Here is a 17,475-nt window from a genome sequence, read left to right on the forward strand (position 1 = left end):
AGGTCTTTGAAACATTTTTTAAATGAAACCTTATCAAACCATCCCTGCTAAGCCAGCTTTCACTCTGAAGATTTCTTTGACCTGGTAGATTTTCTTAACTATTACCCTCAGTTAGGTCACATAATTATTCTTTTAAGACTTACCTTTATAAAAGCATAACCAGTACCATTATCTGTGATAGTGAGACCAAGTGAATCCTCAGATTTATATACATTCACTTCTTTTTGGATCCCTTTCACATGGGCAAATATGAAATCTTCAACACCTACATGAGATCCTAAGACTCTTTCCATATCAACTTTAGGTGTGTTTAAAGTACAATATAATATCTGTAAGAAAGAAAGAAATAGGTTAGCTCAGTTTCCATGAGGAAACATTCTGGTCATTAGTTTAATATTTGAGTGAAATAGTCCTCAATTTATGATCTAAGAAGTTACATCATTAACCTCAGGTAATATATACAGAGTACTTCCTATAGGCAAGGCTGTGTTCTAAACAATTTATAGCCATGATCTCATTTAATCCTCAGAAAGACTTTATAAATACATTATCACCTCCAAATTATAGATAAGGAATTTGAGGCTAAGAAAGTAATTTGCCTGAGGTCACAAAGCCTGTATTTGTCAAGAGCAAGATTCTGAGTTCAGATCATACCAACTTTGAAGTGATTTAAACACTTACATTATCTGCCATTTACAATGCTAAAACCATAAGTTGTGTTCCCAAAGGCAAGGCCATGACATGTTTACCACAATGAAATTATAGGTAAGACTATTTTTGAAAACTGATTTTTTAGAAATGAGGAAAATTATTTATCTTGCATTATAGTGCTTGAGAAAAGTGATTAATGAATGAGGTACCAAAATGAAGAGATCTAAAACAGACCTTAAAAGACCACTAATCCAATTCCTTAATTTTCAAAATAAAGGAACTGAGGTGTGGAGAGACAAACGCAATTTGGTCAAATTCACATGAAGGTAGAAACAGCATGAAAAACTGCAATAGTAAAAAAGTTGTGTAGAGATTTTAAAGAGACTCATGTTCACGTCTTTATTGAACCTCATTTTCCTTCAAAAATAGGATTCATTTTACTAAAATCTGCAGGCCAGCTCTTAAGTTTGTCCACCATGATTTGGGTAATTTCTGGGGCCCAAATACAAAATTACAGAACAGGAGGAGAAAGTGTTGAAAACACACCATTGGTTCAAAAATTAAGTCAACAAACATTTCTTGAGTACCTATGTCCCAAAGAAAAACATTTTTTTTTTTTAAGATTTTTTTTATTTTCAGAGAGAGAGAAAGAGCAAGAGCAGGAACACAAGCAGGGGGAGTGGGAGAGGGAGAAGCAGACTTCCCGCTGAGCAGCGAGCCCGGTATGGGGCTCGATCCCAGGACCCTGGGATCATGACCTGAGCCGAAGGCAGATGCTTAACGAATGAGCTACCCAAGCACCCCCAAAGAAAAACATTTTAATATGGCTGTCTTATACCAAAATGGCTAAATTTTTTTTTTTTTTTACTCTTATCATCAAGTAATTTTGCCACAGATGTTGTCAGCCCTTCCTCCAAACCTCAGCCTTGCTTCAGTCCTCCGTTTCAACCCTCTCCCTATATCCCTGGGTTTCACACCATTCCCGATTCCCACCGGAACTTAAGCCTTAACACATCCATAAGCCTCATAAAGTTCGGAAATGGTGCAACTACTACTTATTAAATGGCTCTTTAAGCCATATCAGAATGTGTCTGAATTGGAAGAGCTCTGTTACACAGCTAAAGGTCCAGCGCGGTCAGCAAAACTCTGATCAAATCTCAGAAGTGTATGAAAGGAGCTAGTGATGAGGACAAGAGGCAACTGGGTACCAAAGAATAAAGGCTTACAAAGAAAAACTGCTGTCCTCACCCTTTCCTTTTTTCATCCATGGTGAGCTGTGCTAACTGGTGGATATTTGATTTAACTCTTTGTGTTCCTGGGCAGGACATAATATATTCGGCTTTATGATTTGTAAGTTTTTGCAAATACGCTAGTGTAAAAATCGTATAATTCACAGGGGGAAAGAAAGTCCTTTAAGAATGGCTCCTATTGGGGCGCCTGGGTGGCTCAGATGGTTAAGAATCTGCCTTCGGCTCAGGTCATGATCCCAGGGTCCTGGGATCAAGTCCCGCATCTGGCTCCCTGCTCCTTGGGAGCCTGCTTCTCCCTCTGCCTCTCTCTCTCTCCCTCCCTGTCTCTCATGAATAAATAAATAAAATTAAAAAAAAAAAGAATGGCTCCTATTCCTTATTCTAACTGCGAAATCAATGGTATAATTAGTCCACTTGCAAAAATCATTAATAACATGGGTAGAGGGGCAAGGGAATATGCATAGTAAACTGCTTTTCTGATTTCCTTTCTCAAAAAAATGATGGGAAGTAGAAGAAACAGTTTTGTTTTGTGTTGTTTTAAACAGTGAATCTGTTAATGTGTTCATAGTGGATCCCAAACACCATTAATATAAAAGCAACTTACCAGTTAGGAAATAAAACATTAAAACATAATGATGAGGGGCGCCTGGGTGGCTCAGTCAGTTAAACCTCTGCCTTCAGCTCAGGTCATGATCCCAGGGTCCTGAGATAGAGTCCTGTGGACTCCCTGCTCAGCAGGGAGCCTGCTTCTCCCTCTCTCTCTGCCACCCCCCTCTCTGTCAAATAAATAAAATCTTAAAAATAATGATGATGATGATGATGATGATGTAAGAGGGCAGGAGAAACGCCCCAAAAAGGAAGTCCCACACAAAGTGGACTTCTAGTTACTATGCTGCTTCCTTTCTTTCAATTTTTCACATTTCACTGCAGAGCAAATATTAGATTTCCTGTAGGTATGACCCTTTTTCATTGTGCTTCCTCCCCTGCAGAATAATGTTCCATTCCAGACAGCCAAAAGTTTGCAGACAAGGTATCTTTTTTTCTGGAAGGAGTGGAGCCAGCTACATCCTTCACAGAATAGAGCTCCACAAGCTGTGTTGAAAACCTGCAGGAATGTAATGGTCACTGAGAGGTAGAGTGCAAGCCCTCTGCAACAGCAAGTAATTAAAACTCCCTGACTTCAGGTTAGATCTCCATGGGAGAATAAAAACCTAACGCTCCTGGGATCTCAACGCACAACCATCAACAAATATATCTGTTAAATATGTGATAAAGGGCTAGAAGTTCAAACAAATCCGTGCTGAAAAATAAGTGATACAGTGCTTTCTGAATGCTGCAAAATTCTTGCTCATTCATCCACCCACCAATCATCTACTGAATAGCTGCTTTTTGCCAGGTTCTGGCTGCCCACTATGTATGCAGAGATGGACAGTCCCTATACAACAAGGAAATCCCAGGCTCATACACTGCACTGAGGTATAGTAAGGCAACATGAGTCAACTGGAAGAGATCAAAAAGCCATGAATATTTTAAACCAAAAGGAACCTCAAATACATTATCTTGAGCTTTCCTACCTTCATTCATACATTTCCCTCAATCCAAAATCTAAAATGCCTGCCCAACCCATTCCACCCCAATGCTCTTGTCTATTGAGTCTATGCTCAAATGTGACAGCCCAGGTGGAATCAATCTTTCCACTTCATTCACATCATTTAACTCTAATATCTCATTCAACTGTCTGAGTCATCTTGCCTTGAAGTCCTATTGGTTTAACACATGTATTTGTCATCCTCACCCTGAGAGGAGATCTTGTTCTCTTTCTCCTACAATGGCTAACAAGCACCCCACTCAGTTTGTATCTGAGTGGCAATGACAATATATGTTCACTTACCTCATTTGATACAATATACATGTATACTAGGTTTTATTATCCTCTTTTTGCAGATGAGAAAATTACGACTTTACCCAATTAACACAGCTAGTAAGTGTTTACTGTTAGGATAGAAAAAAAAAATGATGCACTGTTCAGGTCATACCCGTGTTCCTTTAAGAAATACTTGCTTCCACTGTAAGTATACTAGATAAAAGTAAGACATAGTATTTGACATTTTCTATACCTTCTCATGAACAAACTAAATCAAAAGAAAGTAAACTCATGGCAAGGTATCATATTATAAGGTGAGTCATCCGTTAGATAAAACTTTTCTGGTGTTTTTTACTGTAAAATGAAATCCTTAATGTCTTCTGAGGTATCCATATTTAGTGCTTTACTACCATTGTCCGTTTTTATAAGATAAATGGAATATTCTGGTTGCAGTTGTGCTCTCCAAGTTCGTCTCCCTGACCAGACAGCAGATGGCCTCCCAGAAGTGGCACCCAACTGCCACCAGCCGCCGCCACCCACAAAGGAGTCAAGCCCAGCAGGGGCGCTGTGCAGGGCCCCATGGGCAAGAGGCTACAGCAGGAGCTGATGACCTTCATAATGTCTGTGACACAGAAATTTCTGCCTTCCCTGAATCAGACCACTTTTTCAAATGGAGCACCTGGCTCGGTATATGAAGACCTGAGGTACACGTTCTCCCTGGAGTTTGCCAGGGGCTACCCTTACAATGCACCCACAGGGTGAAGTTCCTCATACCCTGCTACCACCCCAGCGTGGACATCCAGGGGAACATCTGCCTGGGCATCCTGAAGAGCAAGTGATCTATCCTATATGATGTCAGGACCATCTTGCTGTCCATCCAGAGCCTGCTAGGAGAACCCAACATCGATAGCCCTTTGAACACACATGCTGCCGAGCTCTGGAAAAACCCCACAGCCTTTAAGAAGTATCTGCAAGAAACCTACTCAAATCAGGTCTCCAGCCAAGATTCCGGACAGTCTAGCCTCTCTCCTTGTGTTGCCTTTTTGTTTTTTTTAGATGGTCTGTCCTTTTTTTCATTCCTGTCTAGGACTCTGTAGCTTAAGCTGTGGTGTCATTTTTGTTGTTTCTTGAATTAAGCCCTTAAGTTTGAGCCCTTGTGATAATTAAATACTTTGGGTTTAAAGAAAATAAAAGATAAATGGAAAACTCATGACTATTCCGTTTTCTAAAGCAGCACTGCCCAACAGACATGGAACAAGCCACATAATTTTAAATTTTCTAATAGTTACATTAACAAAAGTAAAAATAGATGTTTATTCAAATTATGTAATCCATATATCTAATACATTGTTTCAAATATATAAAATTGAGATATTTTACATTTTTAAAATTTTTAATATCTTACTCAATTTGAACTAGCCAAAGTGTCCAGTATCTATCTATATATATATATATATATTTTTTTTTTTTTTAAGATTTTATTTGACAGATAGCAAGAGCAGGAACACAAGCAGGGGGAGTGGGAGAGGGAGAAGCGGGCTTCCCACCAAGTAGGGAGCCCAACGTGGGACTCGATCCCACGACCCTGGGCTAACGACCTGAGCTGAAGGCAGACGCCTAACGACTGAGCCACCCAAGTGCCCTCCAGTATCTGTATTTTGCTACTAACTGCCATATGGGGCAGCTCAGTTCTAGAATATCCTGTCTTTATCAATTTTATACTTTGCATTTTTCCCATCTCCATATATCTGCACATGGCATTTCCTGGGCCAAAAATGCCATAGCTAAAACCCAACTTCTAAATCCAGTCTATGTCGGGCGCCTGGGTGGCTCAGTTGGTTAAGCAACTGCCTTCGGCTCAGGTCATGATCCTGGAGTCCCGGGATCGAGTCCCCCATCGGGCTCCCTGCTCAGCAGGGAATCTGCTTCTCCCTCTGACCCTCTTCCCTCTCGTGCTATCTCTCATTCTCTCTCAAATAAATAAAATCTTTAATAAATAAATCCAGTCTATGTCGGGGCGCTTGGGTGGCTCAGTCGTTAAGCATCTGCCTTCGGCTCAGGTCATGATCCCAGGGTCCTGGGATCTAGCCCCGCATCAGGCTCCCTGCTCTACAGGAAGCCTGCTTCTCCCTCTCCCATTCCCCCTGCTTGTGGTCCCTCTCTCGCGGTCTCTGTCAAAATCTTTAAAAAAAAATAAATCCAGTCTATATCAAAATCTTCCCCATCCAATAAAGTCTACTACATTTTCTATCATCATCCTCGGCTAACTTTTTTTTTTTTTTTTAAGATTTTGAAGTAATCTCTACACCCAATGTGGGGCTCAAACTCATGACCCCAAGATCAACATCCTGTCTGATACAGTCCTCTCTCAGAATATTTAGTTACACAAGCCAATAATTTCATCAACCCATTCTAGATTAGATTTTGTTTTCAACTGAATTCCTGAATCATTATACTTTGTATAATTCTTCAGTTTATAATTCTTCAGTTTAAAAGTTCTTTCTACCTACTATCTCGTTTTATCCTTAAACTTAGTAAGGTAGATGGTGAGTTGTGTTTAGTACACTGAGGTACTACATGCATCCTATCGTAATTTCACATCCTATTCCCATCAAAAATTTCAGGCACAGAAAAGTGACTCCCCCTTCCAATAGAATCAAAAAAAATTAAAAAGGAAGGGGAGGGTCACACCTGAGTGGCTCAGTTGGTAAAGTGTCTGACTCGATTTTGGCTCAGATCATGATCTCAGGGTTGTGAAATGGAGCTCCATGCCGGGTGTGGAACCTGCTTAAGAGTCTCTCTCCCTCTGCCCTCCCCACACGTGTGTGTCACTTTAAAAAAAAAAAAGGATTAATGGATTAAGAGGTAAGAGACCTGGGGTGCCTGGCTGGCTCAGTCAGAAGAACATGCAACTCTTGATCTCAAGGTCATGAGTCTGAGCCCCACATTGGGTGTAGAGATTTTTTTTTTTTAATAAACTTAAAAAAAGATGTAAGAGACTTGAATCTAGTCCCAATTCTGTACTCTCAGTGAGTTCAGTCAAGTCATTTGACCTCCATAGTCCTCACATACATCATGGCATTATTAAAGCTTGGTCTACATCATGCAATTAAAAAAAAAAAAAAAACAATAAGAGACTATATATAAAGTACTTTTTAAACTAAAAAGCTCTTTTTAAGGTTATTATTATTCCTGGAATATAAGTGCTTCTTGAACAGTAGTATTTACACCTATGCTTGAAAGCTGCTTAAATTGCATGAGTTTTCCTGAAGAGATCAGATTTTGCTCCTTTTTAATGTCATCACCAGGATGGATTTCATTTTCTCCCATAAATTACATTATCCTTCAACTTTGTGGTTGAAGAATAACTCATGGACAGTGTTCTTACCATGCATAATATTTGATTTATCTTCCAGTTCTTATCAGGCGGTTATGATTATTCACCCTTAAAACTCAATATGGCTAGGGTGATAAGTCTGAACAACTATATAGAGTCATTAATACAAATTAATACTGCCTTTTTTCTCCATTATATACTTTACAATGTGCTTTGTGAGTAAGGTTAAATAGATCGTTTGTCATTGGTGTTTCAAAAGATATTCTGGCCCATAAGCAGGTTACAGATCTCTCTAAAAACACATTAAATGCCTTTTTTTTTTTTTTTTTTTTTTTAAAGGAAGCCCATTTCCAACTTTTTGTTTAATGCCTTCCTTAAACAGGAACTGAGCTGGCCAAAAATTCCACATGTTCCAAAGACCTCTGGAAGAAATTATGGGCTTGTGTAGCTGGCATTACATTATTTGTGTGTGTGATTTTAAATGTAAGTAACTGGAACTGTAACCTCTTGAAGGTTATCCAAAGTAGCAGGATTAATATTTTAATACAACTACTTTCCTACATCTTAATCTATCCCAAGAACCTCGCTACTTTTTTACATGCTTTCTAAAATAAGCATTATACGGGGCGCCTGGGTGGCTCAGTCATTAAGCATCTGCCTTCAGCTCGGGTCATGATCCCAGGGTCCTGGGATTGAGCCCCGCATCGGGCTCCTGCTCAGCAGGAAGCCTGCTTCTCCCTCTCCCACTCCCCCTGCTTGTGTTCCCGCTCTTGCTGTCTCTGTCAAATAAATAAAATCTTTAAAAAAAAATTTTTTTAAAGTAAGCATTATAGAAATATCGATGTTATTATAGAAAATAAAGTACATAATGACAAATCTAATAATTAACTAAACCATACTTTAAAAAAAAAGTTTCCTTAAGTAATCTCTACATCCAACACGGGGCTCAAACTCATGACCCTGAGATCAAGGGTCACATGCTCTACGGACTGAGCCAGCCAGGCACCCCAACTAAACCATACTTTCATCAGGAGTTAATACCTTATCTTTATACATAAGAACACCACTTGGATTGTTTCCTGTGTTAACGACCATGGTTTTATCTGGGCTGTTCTCATTATCTAAGTCTCAAAGACTTTTTCCTCAATAAGAGAAAAACAAAAAGATTATTTTACCTCCATCTAGTTAATTGCCCTTAAAATAGCAGGAATTAAGCTCAGAAACTAAGAACAAAATAATTATGGAGGGGAGAGGAGAAGGTTGCCCACTTACCTTGAACAGAAGGGAGTAGCTCTAACCAAGCCAGTGACAAAACTGTTACTCATTACTCTTCCAGGGTACCCAGCTGGCTCAGTCAGTAGAGCATGCGACTCTTGATCTCAGGGTTGTGCGTTCAAGCCCCATGTTAGGCATGTGTGGAGCCTACTAAAAATTTTTTAAAACTTTCAAAAAGCTCTGAGGGCACCTGGGTGGCTCAGTTGGTTCAGCGACTGCCTTCGGCTCAGGTCATGATCCTGGAGTCCCGGGATCGAGTCCCACATCGGGCTCCCTGCTTAGTGGGGAGTCTGCTTCTCCCTCTGACCCTCCCCCCTCTCATTCTCTCTCTCTCTGTCATTCTCTCTCTCTAAAAAATAAATAAAATTAAAAAAAAAAAAAAAAAGCTCTGAGTGTCTTAGGCTATATGGTTCCCCAAAAATATGTGGTATATGTATCAAATAACTTCTACAACTCAATTCTTCAATCATAGTCATAAACTGGGGCACCTGCTTATCCCTCTTAGCTGTACACAGATTAGATATGGTTCCCACTTACAGTAAAGTACTGGGAAAGTGAAGGAACTAAGGAGATAGATCTGAAAGAATGGAAAAATAAAATCAAACTTCAAGGTTCAAGAAACATTACATGCACCAGGTACTTTCACAGATTACTTCCTTTATTCTCTACGGTAATCGTAGGTGAGAGGTTTTATATTACCACCACCCCTTTCCTTTTTTTAAAAGACTAAAAAAAAGGGGCAGCTGGGTGGCTCAGTCATTAAGCGTTTGCCTTTGGCTCAGGTCATCATCCCAGAGTCCTGGGATGGAGCCCCGCATCGGGCTCCCTGCTCCGCGGAAAGCCTGCTTCTCCCTCTCCCACTCCCCCTGCTTGTGTTCCCCCTCTGTCAAATAAATAAATAAAATCTTTAAAAAAAAAAAAGACAAAAAAAAAAAGGCTTAGAAATGGCACCATTTGCAATAATATGGATGGACCCTGGGGGCATTATACTAAGTGAAATAAATCTAACCAAGAAAGACAAATACTGTATGACCTCACTTATATGTAGAATCTAAAAAAAAAAAAAAAAAAACCTCAAAGATACAGAACAGATTGGTAATTGCCGGGGGAGGGAGGGGGGTAACAGGGTAGGCAAAACAGGTGAAGGTGGTCAAAAGTTACAAACTTCCAGTTATAAAATAAACAAGTCCTCAGGATGTGATATACCGTATGGCAACTATAGCTAATGCTGTACTGTATATTTGAAAGTTGCTGAGAGATCTTAAAAGTTCTCATCACAAGAAATTATAACTATTGTGTTGATGGATATTAACTGGATATTGTGGTGATCATTTTGTCATATATACAAATACTGAATCATTATATTGTACACCTGAAACTAATAATAATATATGCCAATTATATCTCAAAAAAATAAAATAAAGGCTTAGAGGGTCATATCAGTAGTATTTGGTACAAATGATATTCCAACCCTGGATGTCCGAGTTCTTCTCCCTGCAATGTTACCACTCTTAACATCTTATATCCACAGAGAGACACCTAAGTTACTGATCACTTTCCAAGGCATCAGCTCAACTAATCCTTGTGAGTCAAGTCATGAGGGCAGGTATCACTACACCCTGTAAAGAGGAGAAAACCAGCTCAGACCCATTAAGTGATTTATCTAAGGTCACATAGCTAATGAAGGACAAAACAAGAATTCAAACTTCTGGGCTTTTTCTAATCCACGATACTACAACTGTGATGTAAACATAAACTCAGCTTTGAATTTAAAACAAGTGCAGAAACTATACATTGTGTTCTATATAGAGCCAAAGAATAGTGTTTATCTAATAAAACACCCACTTCCTAAAAGGAGTTAAAATAGATGGCAAAAAGGAGCCATTTGTAATTGGACTTTAAAAAAAAAAAAAAAAAGGGAACCTGAGTGGCTCAGTCGTTAAGCAACTGCCTTCGGCTCAGGTCATGGTCCCAGGGTCCTGGAATGGAGTCCCACATCAGACTCTCTGCTCCGTGGGAAGCCTGCTTCTCCCTCTCCCACTCCACCTTGCTTGTGTTCCCTCTCTCACTGTCTCTGTCCAATAAACTCTTTAAAAAAAATTAAAATAAAAAAAAATCAAACATATTAGATGATCAGTAAATATCAATACTAACACATTGACTTACTATAAGTTTAAAACGATTTCTTCCACTTAAATAATTTTGAAACTGACTAGTTGCATTTGTTTCTTTGTACTATAGTCTTTCAAAATCCCAAGCCTGGGGGGGGGGGGGCCAGGTGGCTCAGATGGTTAAGCGTCTGCCTTCAGCTCGGGTCATGATCTCAGGGTCCTAGGGTCGAGTCCCACATCGAGCTCCTTGCTTAGCAAGGAGCCTGCTTCTCCCTCTCCCTCCCTCTCTCTGGCAAATAAAATCTTTACAAAATAAAATAAAATCCCAAGCTTATTATTTTCCCAGCATAATGCATGTACTAAATTTCTAAGATTTGTTTTTAAAATATACCTGATTCTATATACATAGTGCCCCTTTCACCTTGTCAATAGCTATAGTCAACTAGAAATAAGTTTCACCGTTTGCAAAAGATAAAATTGGCAACAAGACAGATATTTAGAAATCTGATACTGTATGCTCTATTTAGATCTTCATGAGGCTATTGTACAAAGCCCTGCCTCAAACTGTGTAGAACTTTCTATAAATGATTCACTTCTAAATTAGCTGCCCTGGGTCAGCGGTGGCAAGTCTTAAATAAGAGGTGAATCATCCTTTGTAGTCTTCCTTCTTCAGTACAACCACTTTTTTAGTGAGCAAAATAGGACAAAAATAATTTTATCCAAAAAAAGGAAATAGCAGATTTATATTTGTTAATCTACCAAATGACTTCCCACAGTAACCAAAAGAACATTTTCTTTTGCTAATGAAAGCTAACCAAAGCAACTATGTGTCCAAGAAAGTCAAAAATCTCAAAGCAATTCTTGAAACAAGTTTAAAAGGATAGGGAGAGGTTTTAGTCTTGCCTTTGTGGACATTACAGAAATACTAAACCGACTAAGATAAATCCAATGTGTATGGCTATATATGTCATCCTTTTCCACAATATTCTTCCAGTCAGAACTTTATCCTAGTCTAATAACGCTGCAAGGTTACATGCCAATTTTAAAGACATCATAAATCACTGCTATTCCCCTGGTCAGGTGCTGTCTCCAATTTTCCAGCTTTCTAAACATACTTTTCTTAAACGCCTCCTCTTATTTGACACTTAAAATGGAAAAGACTATAAAAAGACAGAGAGAGACTATAACAAGGAGACATTTTATATCTAAGAAAAATGTAGTAGGGTGGCTTGTGAAATATTATAGATTATATTAATAAAGAGATTTATGATTAAGCTTTCCAGTTTACCAAATATACAAATATAATTTATAAAAGATGGCCATATCTCAAAAGGGACCCTAATCAAAATTTTGAGATGTGTTTAGCAGAATGCTCATGTAGCAGTGTGTCCGTATTAACCCAGGCAGCAGACTTACAACCCTTACAATGAAATGGCTACAACACGTGGTATTTAAAAACCACCCAAATGGGGATGCCTGGCTGGTTCAGTCGGTAGAGCATGCAACTCTTGGTCTCGGGGTTGTGAGTTTGAGCCCTATGCTGGGTGCAGCTTACTTAAAAAAAAAAAAAAAAAAAAAAAAAATACTAAAAAACAAACCACCCAAATAAATCATGGAAAATTGGAAAGCAAGCATGGTAAACCAGGGAGGTGTCAAGTGGGAGGGACAGAGGAAGGGGGTCTATTCCTTACTATTTCCTAAAACAAATTCTGAAAGAGATGAGCACTTTAAGAAAAAAATTGGGCCATTTGAGAAGCTATAAACATCTTGAGAGAAAGACAAACTGATATTTATTCTAAACTAGGACACCTGGAAAGACAGGAAAACATACAAGGTGATAGCGTGAAAGGTGACAGAATAAAGTATACTACAGGGTTCCCTAGACGACAGGTGACAAAGGACTGGGGGGAAGGCAAACTCATCGACCACCTGAGACACTTAAATTGTTCATCAGCAAGTCTGAGAAACACTGAAGAAGAAAAAAAAAAAAAAAAAAACACTCCTATGGGGGGTGGGGCGGTGTGACAAAAAGAAGGGCAGTCCTGAATTTAGAGGAAGTGTATGTGTGAGAGTGCATGCGTGCATGTGCGTGGGTGGCTGGGTGTGCATGAAGATTCTTCTAGGCTCAGGTTGCTTAATCCTGAACCATCTCCCACCCCAGGGAGAGAGAGCCCCAAGAACAGAGACTGGGAAAAGGTGGAAAGGAGCTGCCAAGAACAGAATGATGCCACAGACTCAGACACATAGGCACAACCCTGGCTGGAGTAGTTTATTACTAGTTCCTGCCCCCTGCTCTAAGCAGCTTCTTCCCATCTCTGCTTGCCAAGATTACTGCCATTCCTGCCTATAAAACTCCTGGGACTGGAGCAGGCAGAGCAGTTAAAGAGGGGAGGAGAACCCAGCAGTGTCAGGAGGCTTCCTGAAGAAGCAGGCAGGCTACCCCGGGGTTCTATCCTCGACTCCCATGTATGCGTCACCCAGCCAGAGCCAGGACGAGGAGTACCAGCATTCCCTGGCTCCAGGCTTGGTGCTGACACTGCGCCCTCTCTCTCTGCTTCTATTTTTATAACCACACTATCCTCTCCCCACCCCCTCCCCAAATGCCTATAATTCAAAAACTTCCTTACTGCCCAGGAAACTGGTTTGTATATTGTTGGTGTTTAATTGGCAAATGTATGAAATTTACCTTTCTCTTCTTTCTCTTCTAGTAGGCAATTTGGTTACAATTAGGCAGACTCCAGGTCCCAGTTTACCACTGCTGTCCCAGAGTAATTTTTTTTTAAGTAGGCTGCATGCCCAGTGTGGGGCTTGATCTCAAGACTATGATCAAGAGTCTCATGCTACACCAAATAAGCCAGCCAGGCTCCCCCTACCACCCCATCAGAGTAATTCTTAATATCATCCCCATAACTCTCTGAAGTGTCTGGATTTGGAATATAAATTATCTGGCCACCTATTTATAATAGATCTTCTATTAAGCAGATCAAATAAGCATATTCCCATTTCAGAATGGAATGACTAAAGACAGCATGGGTTAAAAGGAAAAAGATAAGCTTGGATGTTGAAGAAAAGCAAGGGTAGAGTTCTTCCTCTATCCTTTAACATCTAAGTAATCTTCCCTAGAAGCTTCTTGGAAGCAAGTATCAGTGTCTAGGACTTCAGCACAATTAAGATCCTCGGAGACTTGAGTGTGCGGAGAGTTGAAAATGAGCTCTACATGTTCAGTGAGAGAAGAGGTAAAAATACAATTATATGATGACACAAATTCTGCCGCAGGTATTCTCTATGCCTAGAAAGAGGACACAAAGAAATATGGATATTATTAAAGAGTTATTTTTGGCACATGAGAAATAAACATTGACAAGTGCAACACAAAGCAATTCTAAATAAATTGGTATGTTTACTATTTCTCAACTGAGATCTTCAATTTTGTTGATTTAAATCATTTATTAGGTTTATACTAAACTTTATTGAAGTTTATTCTAAAATAAACCTCATCAGAAAGGTCCAGATTAGTTACTATAACACAGAAATCCACATGGAGATAACTTAGTTTGAAGATCACGAATAGGGATACACTTTTATATGTGTTTTCCTTATTTGGGGGGATTTGGCCAAGGGTAGGAGAATGAAAAATGTACTGATTTAGATGAGAAAAATTAAAAAATTACAAGAAGTATCCAAAAAGTTGTTAAAAAAAAAAAAATGCATCTTGTTTAAAGAAAAGAAGGATCGAGTCCTGCATCGGGCTCCCTGCTCCTTGGGAGCCTGCTTCTCCCTCTGCTTCTCCCTTTCTCTCTCTCTCCTCCTCTGTCTCTCATGAATAAATAAATAAAATCTTTAAAAAAAAAAAAAAGAAAAGAAGGAAAGCATATTGGGGCGCCTGAGTGGCTCAGTCGTTAAGCGTCTGCCTTTGGCTCAGGCCATGATCCCAGGGTCCTGGGATCGAGCCCCGCATCGGGCTCCCTGCTCCCCGGGAAGCCTGCTTCTCCCTCTCCCACTCCCCCTGTTTGTGTTCCCTCTCTCGCTGTGTCTATGTTAAATAAAATCTTTAAGGGCGCCTGGGTGGCTCAGTTGGTTAAGCGACTGCCTTCGGCTCAGGTCATGATCTCGGAGTCCCGGGATCGAGTCCCGCATCGGGCTCCCTGCTCAGCAGTGAGTCTGCTTCTCCCTCGGACCCTCCCCCCTCATGCTTTCTCTCTATCTCATTCTCTCTCTCAAATAAATAAAATCTTTAAAAAAAAATAAATAAATAAATAAAAATAAAATAAAATAAAATCTTTAAAAAAAATATTTATTGAACCACTGTTCTAGATACCTAACATGCTATCTCATCCAATTCTTACAACAAATCCCATAAGGCAGGTATTATTTGTACATTTTGCCAGTGAGAAAATTTAGGCTAGAAGGTGGCATTTCCAGGAGTCAAACCCAGGGCGTGCTACTCTACCCTGAAACCCACCCCCATCAGACAGACCCAAAAGCTTTTCTATCATGCCATCTTGACTGCCCATCTGTCACAGGACCCTGTGAACCTGTCAAATAGCCACAGCAACATGTGTTGCTTTGAGATATTATAAAAGCCTAAAATGTCACAAATTTAACCAACCACTCTTCACTCTGCACAATAGGCCTAATCTTACAATCCTGTAAGATTAATCCTAAAACTGAATGTATAAAACCAATTAGTCTTTCTGCTGGTTTTTCCCTTCTTGCTTTCTCTTTTTTTTTTTTTTTTCCTCTTACCACCTAACTTCACAGCGTAGGTCAAGTACTTAATCTCAAGCAACTGGTTATAAAGCAATGTTGCTGGCAGGCAGGGGTGATATTGGCCCTAATAAAACAATTTGAAATTTTGTGGAGGCTTTTTTGGTTGTTACAATGATTGTGTGACACCACTGATGTAGGGATACTGTATGAATTCTAACACAGAAGCCCAGCTCAGTTAAGAGCTGTTCGGCATTCCATATGATTTTCAAATGTCCTCCCAGACTTTCACACTGGGAAGAGGAAAACAAAAAGATTTAAGCCTAAACCCTAGCTGTGTTACAGATAAAGTATTTTTGGTTATCAATTTCCTGGATTGTAATGACCATGTAAATCAAGGAAAAGACCTGTTTGTGCAGAACTTTACCAAGAACTATTTATCATTTCAGAAAATCAAGTCACTCATGACAATGCCATTCGTGTTATATTTTATGCTGAAAATTCAAGTATCTGCTACTGCTACATTACAGTAATTCTACAAACATCTACAAATATTATTTATCCCTTATTTCTTTATACGTTACGTAAAGAAAGTCAACAACATTCAGTTGAATATTGTCTTATTCTTTAAATCCAAACTTATTCACTACAAATAGGTATAAGCACCTAACTGCTTCATTAGGTCTTCTAAGATACTTCTCCCCATGTTGAAATCCGTATTTGTTTCTAATATTAGAGTTAAGGGGCACCTGGGTGGTTCAGTCGGTTAAGCATCTGACACTCGACTTCAGCTCACTCAGGTCATGAGATCAAGCCCTGCATGGGGCTCCACACTTGGTGGGGCATCTGCTGGAGATTCTGTTTCTCTCCCCCTCTGCCCCTCCCCACCCCCTGCATGCACATGTGCATGCTCTCCCTAAAAATGAGTATTAGAGTTAAGGAATTTTTTTTTCAATTACACCTATAGGTAGGTAAATTTTTATTTCAGGGTAATAAACATGGTGTTACTTTGAGCCCAATAAGGTTAGGAACCACTTGTGTAAAAGGAAAAGGTATGGGCTTTGGGTCCAGACAAACCTAAGATCAAAGACATACCTTCAGGGGTACCCGGGTGGCTCGGTCCTTAGGGGTCTGCCTTCAGCTCAGGTCATGATCCCAGGGTCCTGGGATCGAGCCCCGCATCGGGCTCCCTGATCAGCGGGGAAACCTGCTTCTCCCTCTCCCACTCCCCCTGCTTGTGTTCCCTCTCTCGCTTTCTCTGCCAAATAAATAAAATCTTTAAAAAAAAAAAAAAAGGCATCCCTTTAGACTTCATGACTTGAATAATTTACTTTTGCTCTGAGCTCCAGCTGCCATTTTTAGTCATTTATAGGGCTTTGGGTAGGAGCTGCCATTTCTAATAGGATGGCATTAGTTAAATGGTAAGGGCAGATATTCAACAAAAATTCCCTTCTTAGTTCTCAAGATAGGTTTCCCTTTCCCAACTCACCTCCATATAAAGACAGGAAAATTAAGACAGGAAGGGGGAAGTATAATGAAAACCGGAGAAAGAGTAACAGGAATCATGACCAGCACCTAATACCTAGCCACACCCAGAACTGCTAGTATCAAATGTGAGAAGTTGCAAGAAGTTAAATTAAGATTCTGGACCTGGATCACCAAGGACATTGTGTTAATGCCAATCACAGAAACTACTACTATATTAATGCAGTATGTGGATATGTGAATTGGTTCAAGAATGGAAACAGAATTATCACTTCCTCAACCTTGCTACTGTGTATCCCTTTAAGGCCACATAAAGTTAACACTACAACTTAAGAACTTTTACAGATGGATATGATCTACAGGATCATCCTGGATTTTAGCCATTAAAAAAAAAAAGTTGAGGGGTGCCTAGCTGGCTCAGTCAGTAGAACAAGTGACTAGATCTCAGGGGTCATGAGTTCAAGCCCCATGCTGGGGGTAGAGTTTACTTAATAAAATGATAATAGTAAAAAAAAAAAAAAAAAGAGAGAGAATTGAAACTGTTCCTCTACATCGTGCTTCTGCTCACTGATGTATCTCAAGATTTGGAGCAGTGACTGGCAAAGTCATAATCAAAGTGTGTGTGTGTGTGTGTGTGTGTGTGTGTGTTTATTTGAGAGAGAGACAGCGAGAGAGGGAACACAAGCAGGGAGAGTGGGACAGGGAGGAGCAGGCTTCCCGCTGAGCAGGGAGCCCCATGCGGGGCTTGATCCCAGGACCCTGGGATCATGAACTGAGCCAAAGGCAGATGCTTAG

The 17,475-nt window shown here is 39.9% G+C and overlaps 1 protein-coding gene and 1 pseudogene across 4 annotated transcripts in view; one reads left to right on the top strand and one right to left on the bottom strand.

Annotated features, from left to right (window-relative positions):
- The window catches only part of GIPC2 (GIPC PDZ domain containing family member 2), a 78,547-nt gene that overhangs the window by 46,211 nt on the left and 14,861 nt on the right, over window positions 1-17,475 (bottom strand). For all 4 annotated transcript variants that reach the window (XR_012379396.1, XR_012379397.1, XM_025872027.2 and 1 more), the window contains exon 2: window positions 144-329. Coding sequence is in view for 2 of the 4 variants with exons in the window: in XM_025872027.2 (XP_025727812.1) it covers window positions 144-329 (186 nt within the window). In the remaining 2 variants the exon portion in view is untranslated. The remainder of the gene's footprint in view (window positions 1-143; window positions 330-17,475) is intronic.
- Window positions 4,257-4,862, top strand: LOC112824185 (ubiquitin-conjugating enzyme E2 C-like; annotated as a pseudogene).

Source organism: Callorhinus ursinus, unplaced genomic scaffold (genome assembly GCF_003265705.2).
Source record: "Callorhinus ursinus isolate GAN/ISIS: 27379988/994484 unplaced genomic scaffold, GSC_fseal_2.0 scaffold9, whole genome shotgun sequence".
NCBI classification, from domain to species: Eukaryota; Metazoa; Chordata; class Mammalia; order Carnivora; family Otariidae; genus Callorhinus; species Callorhinus ursinus.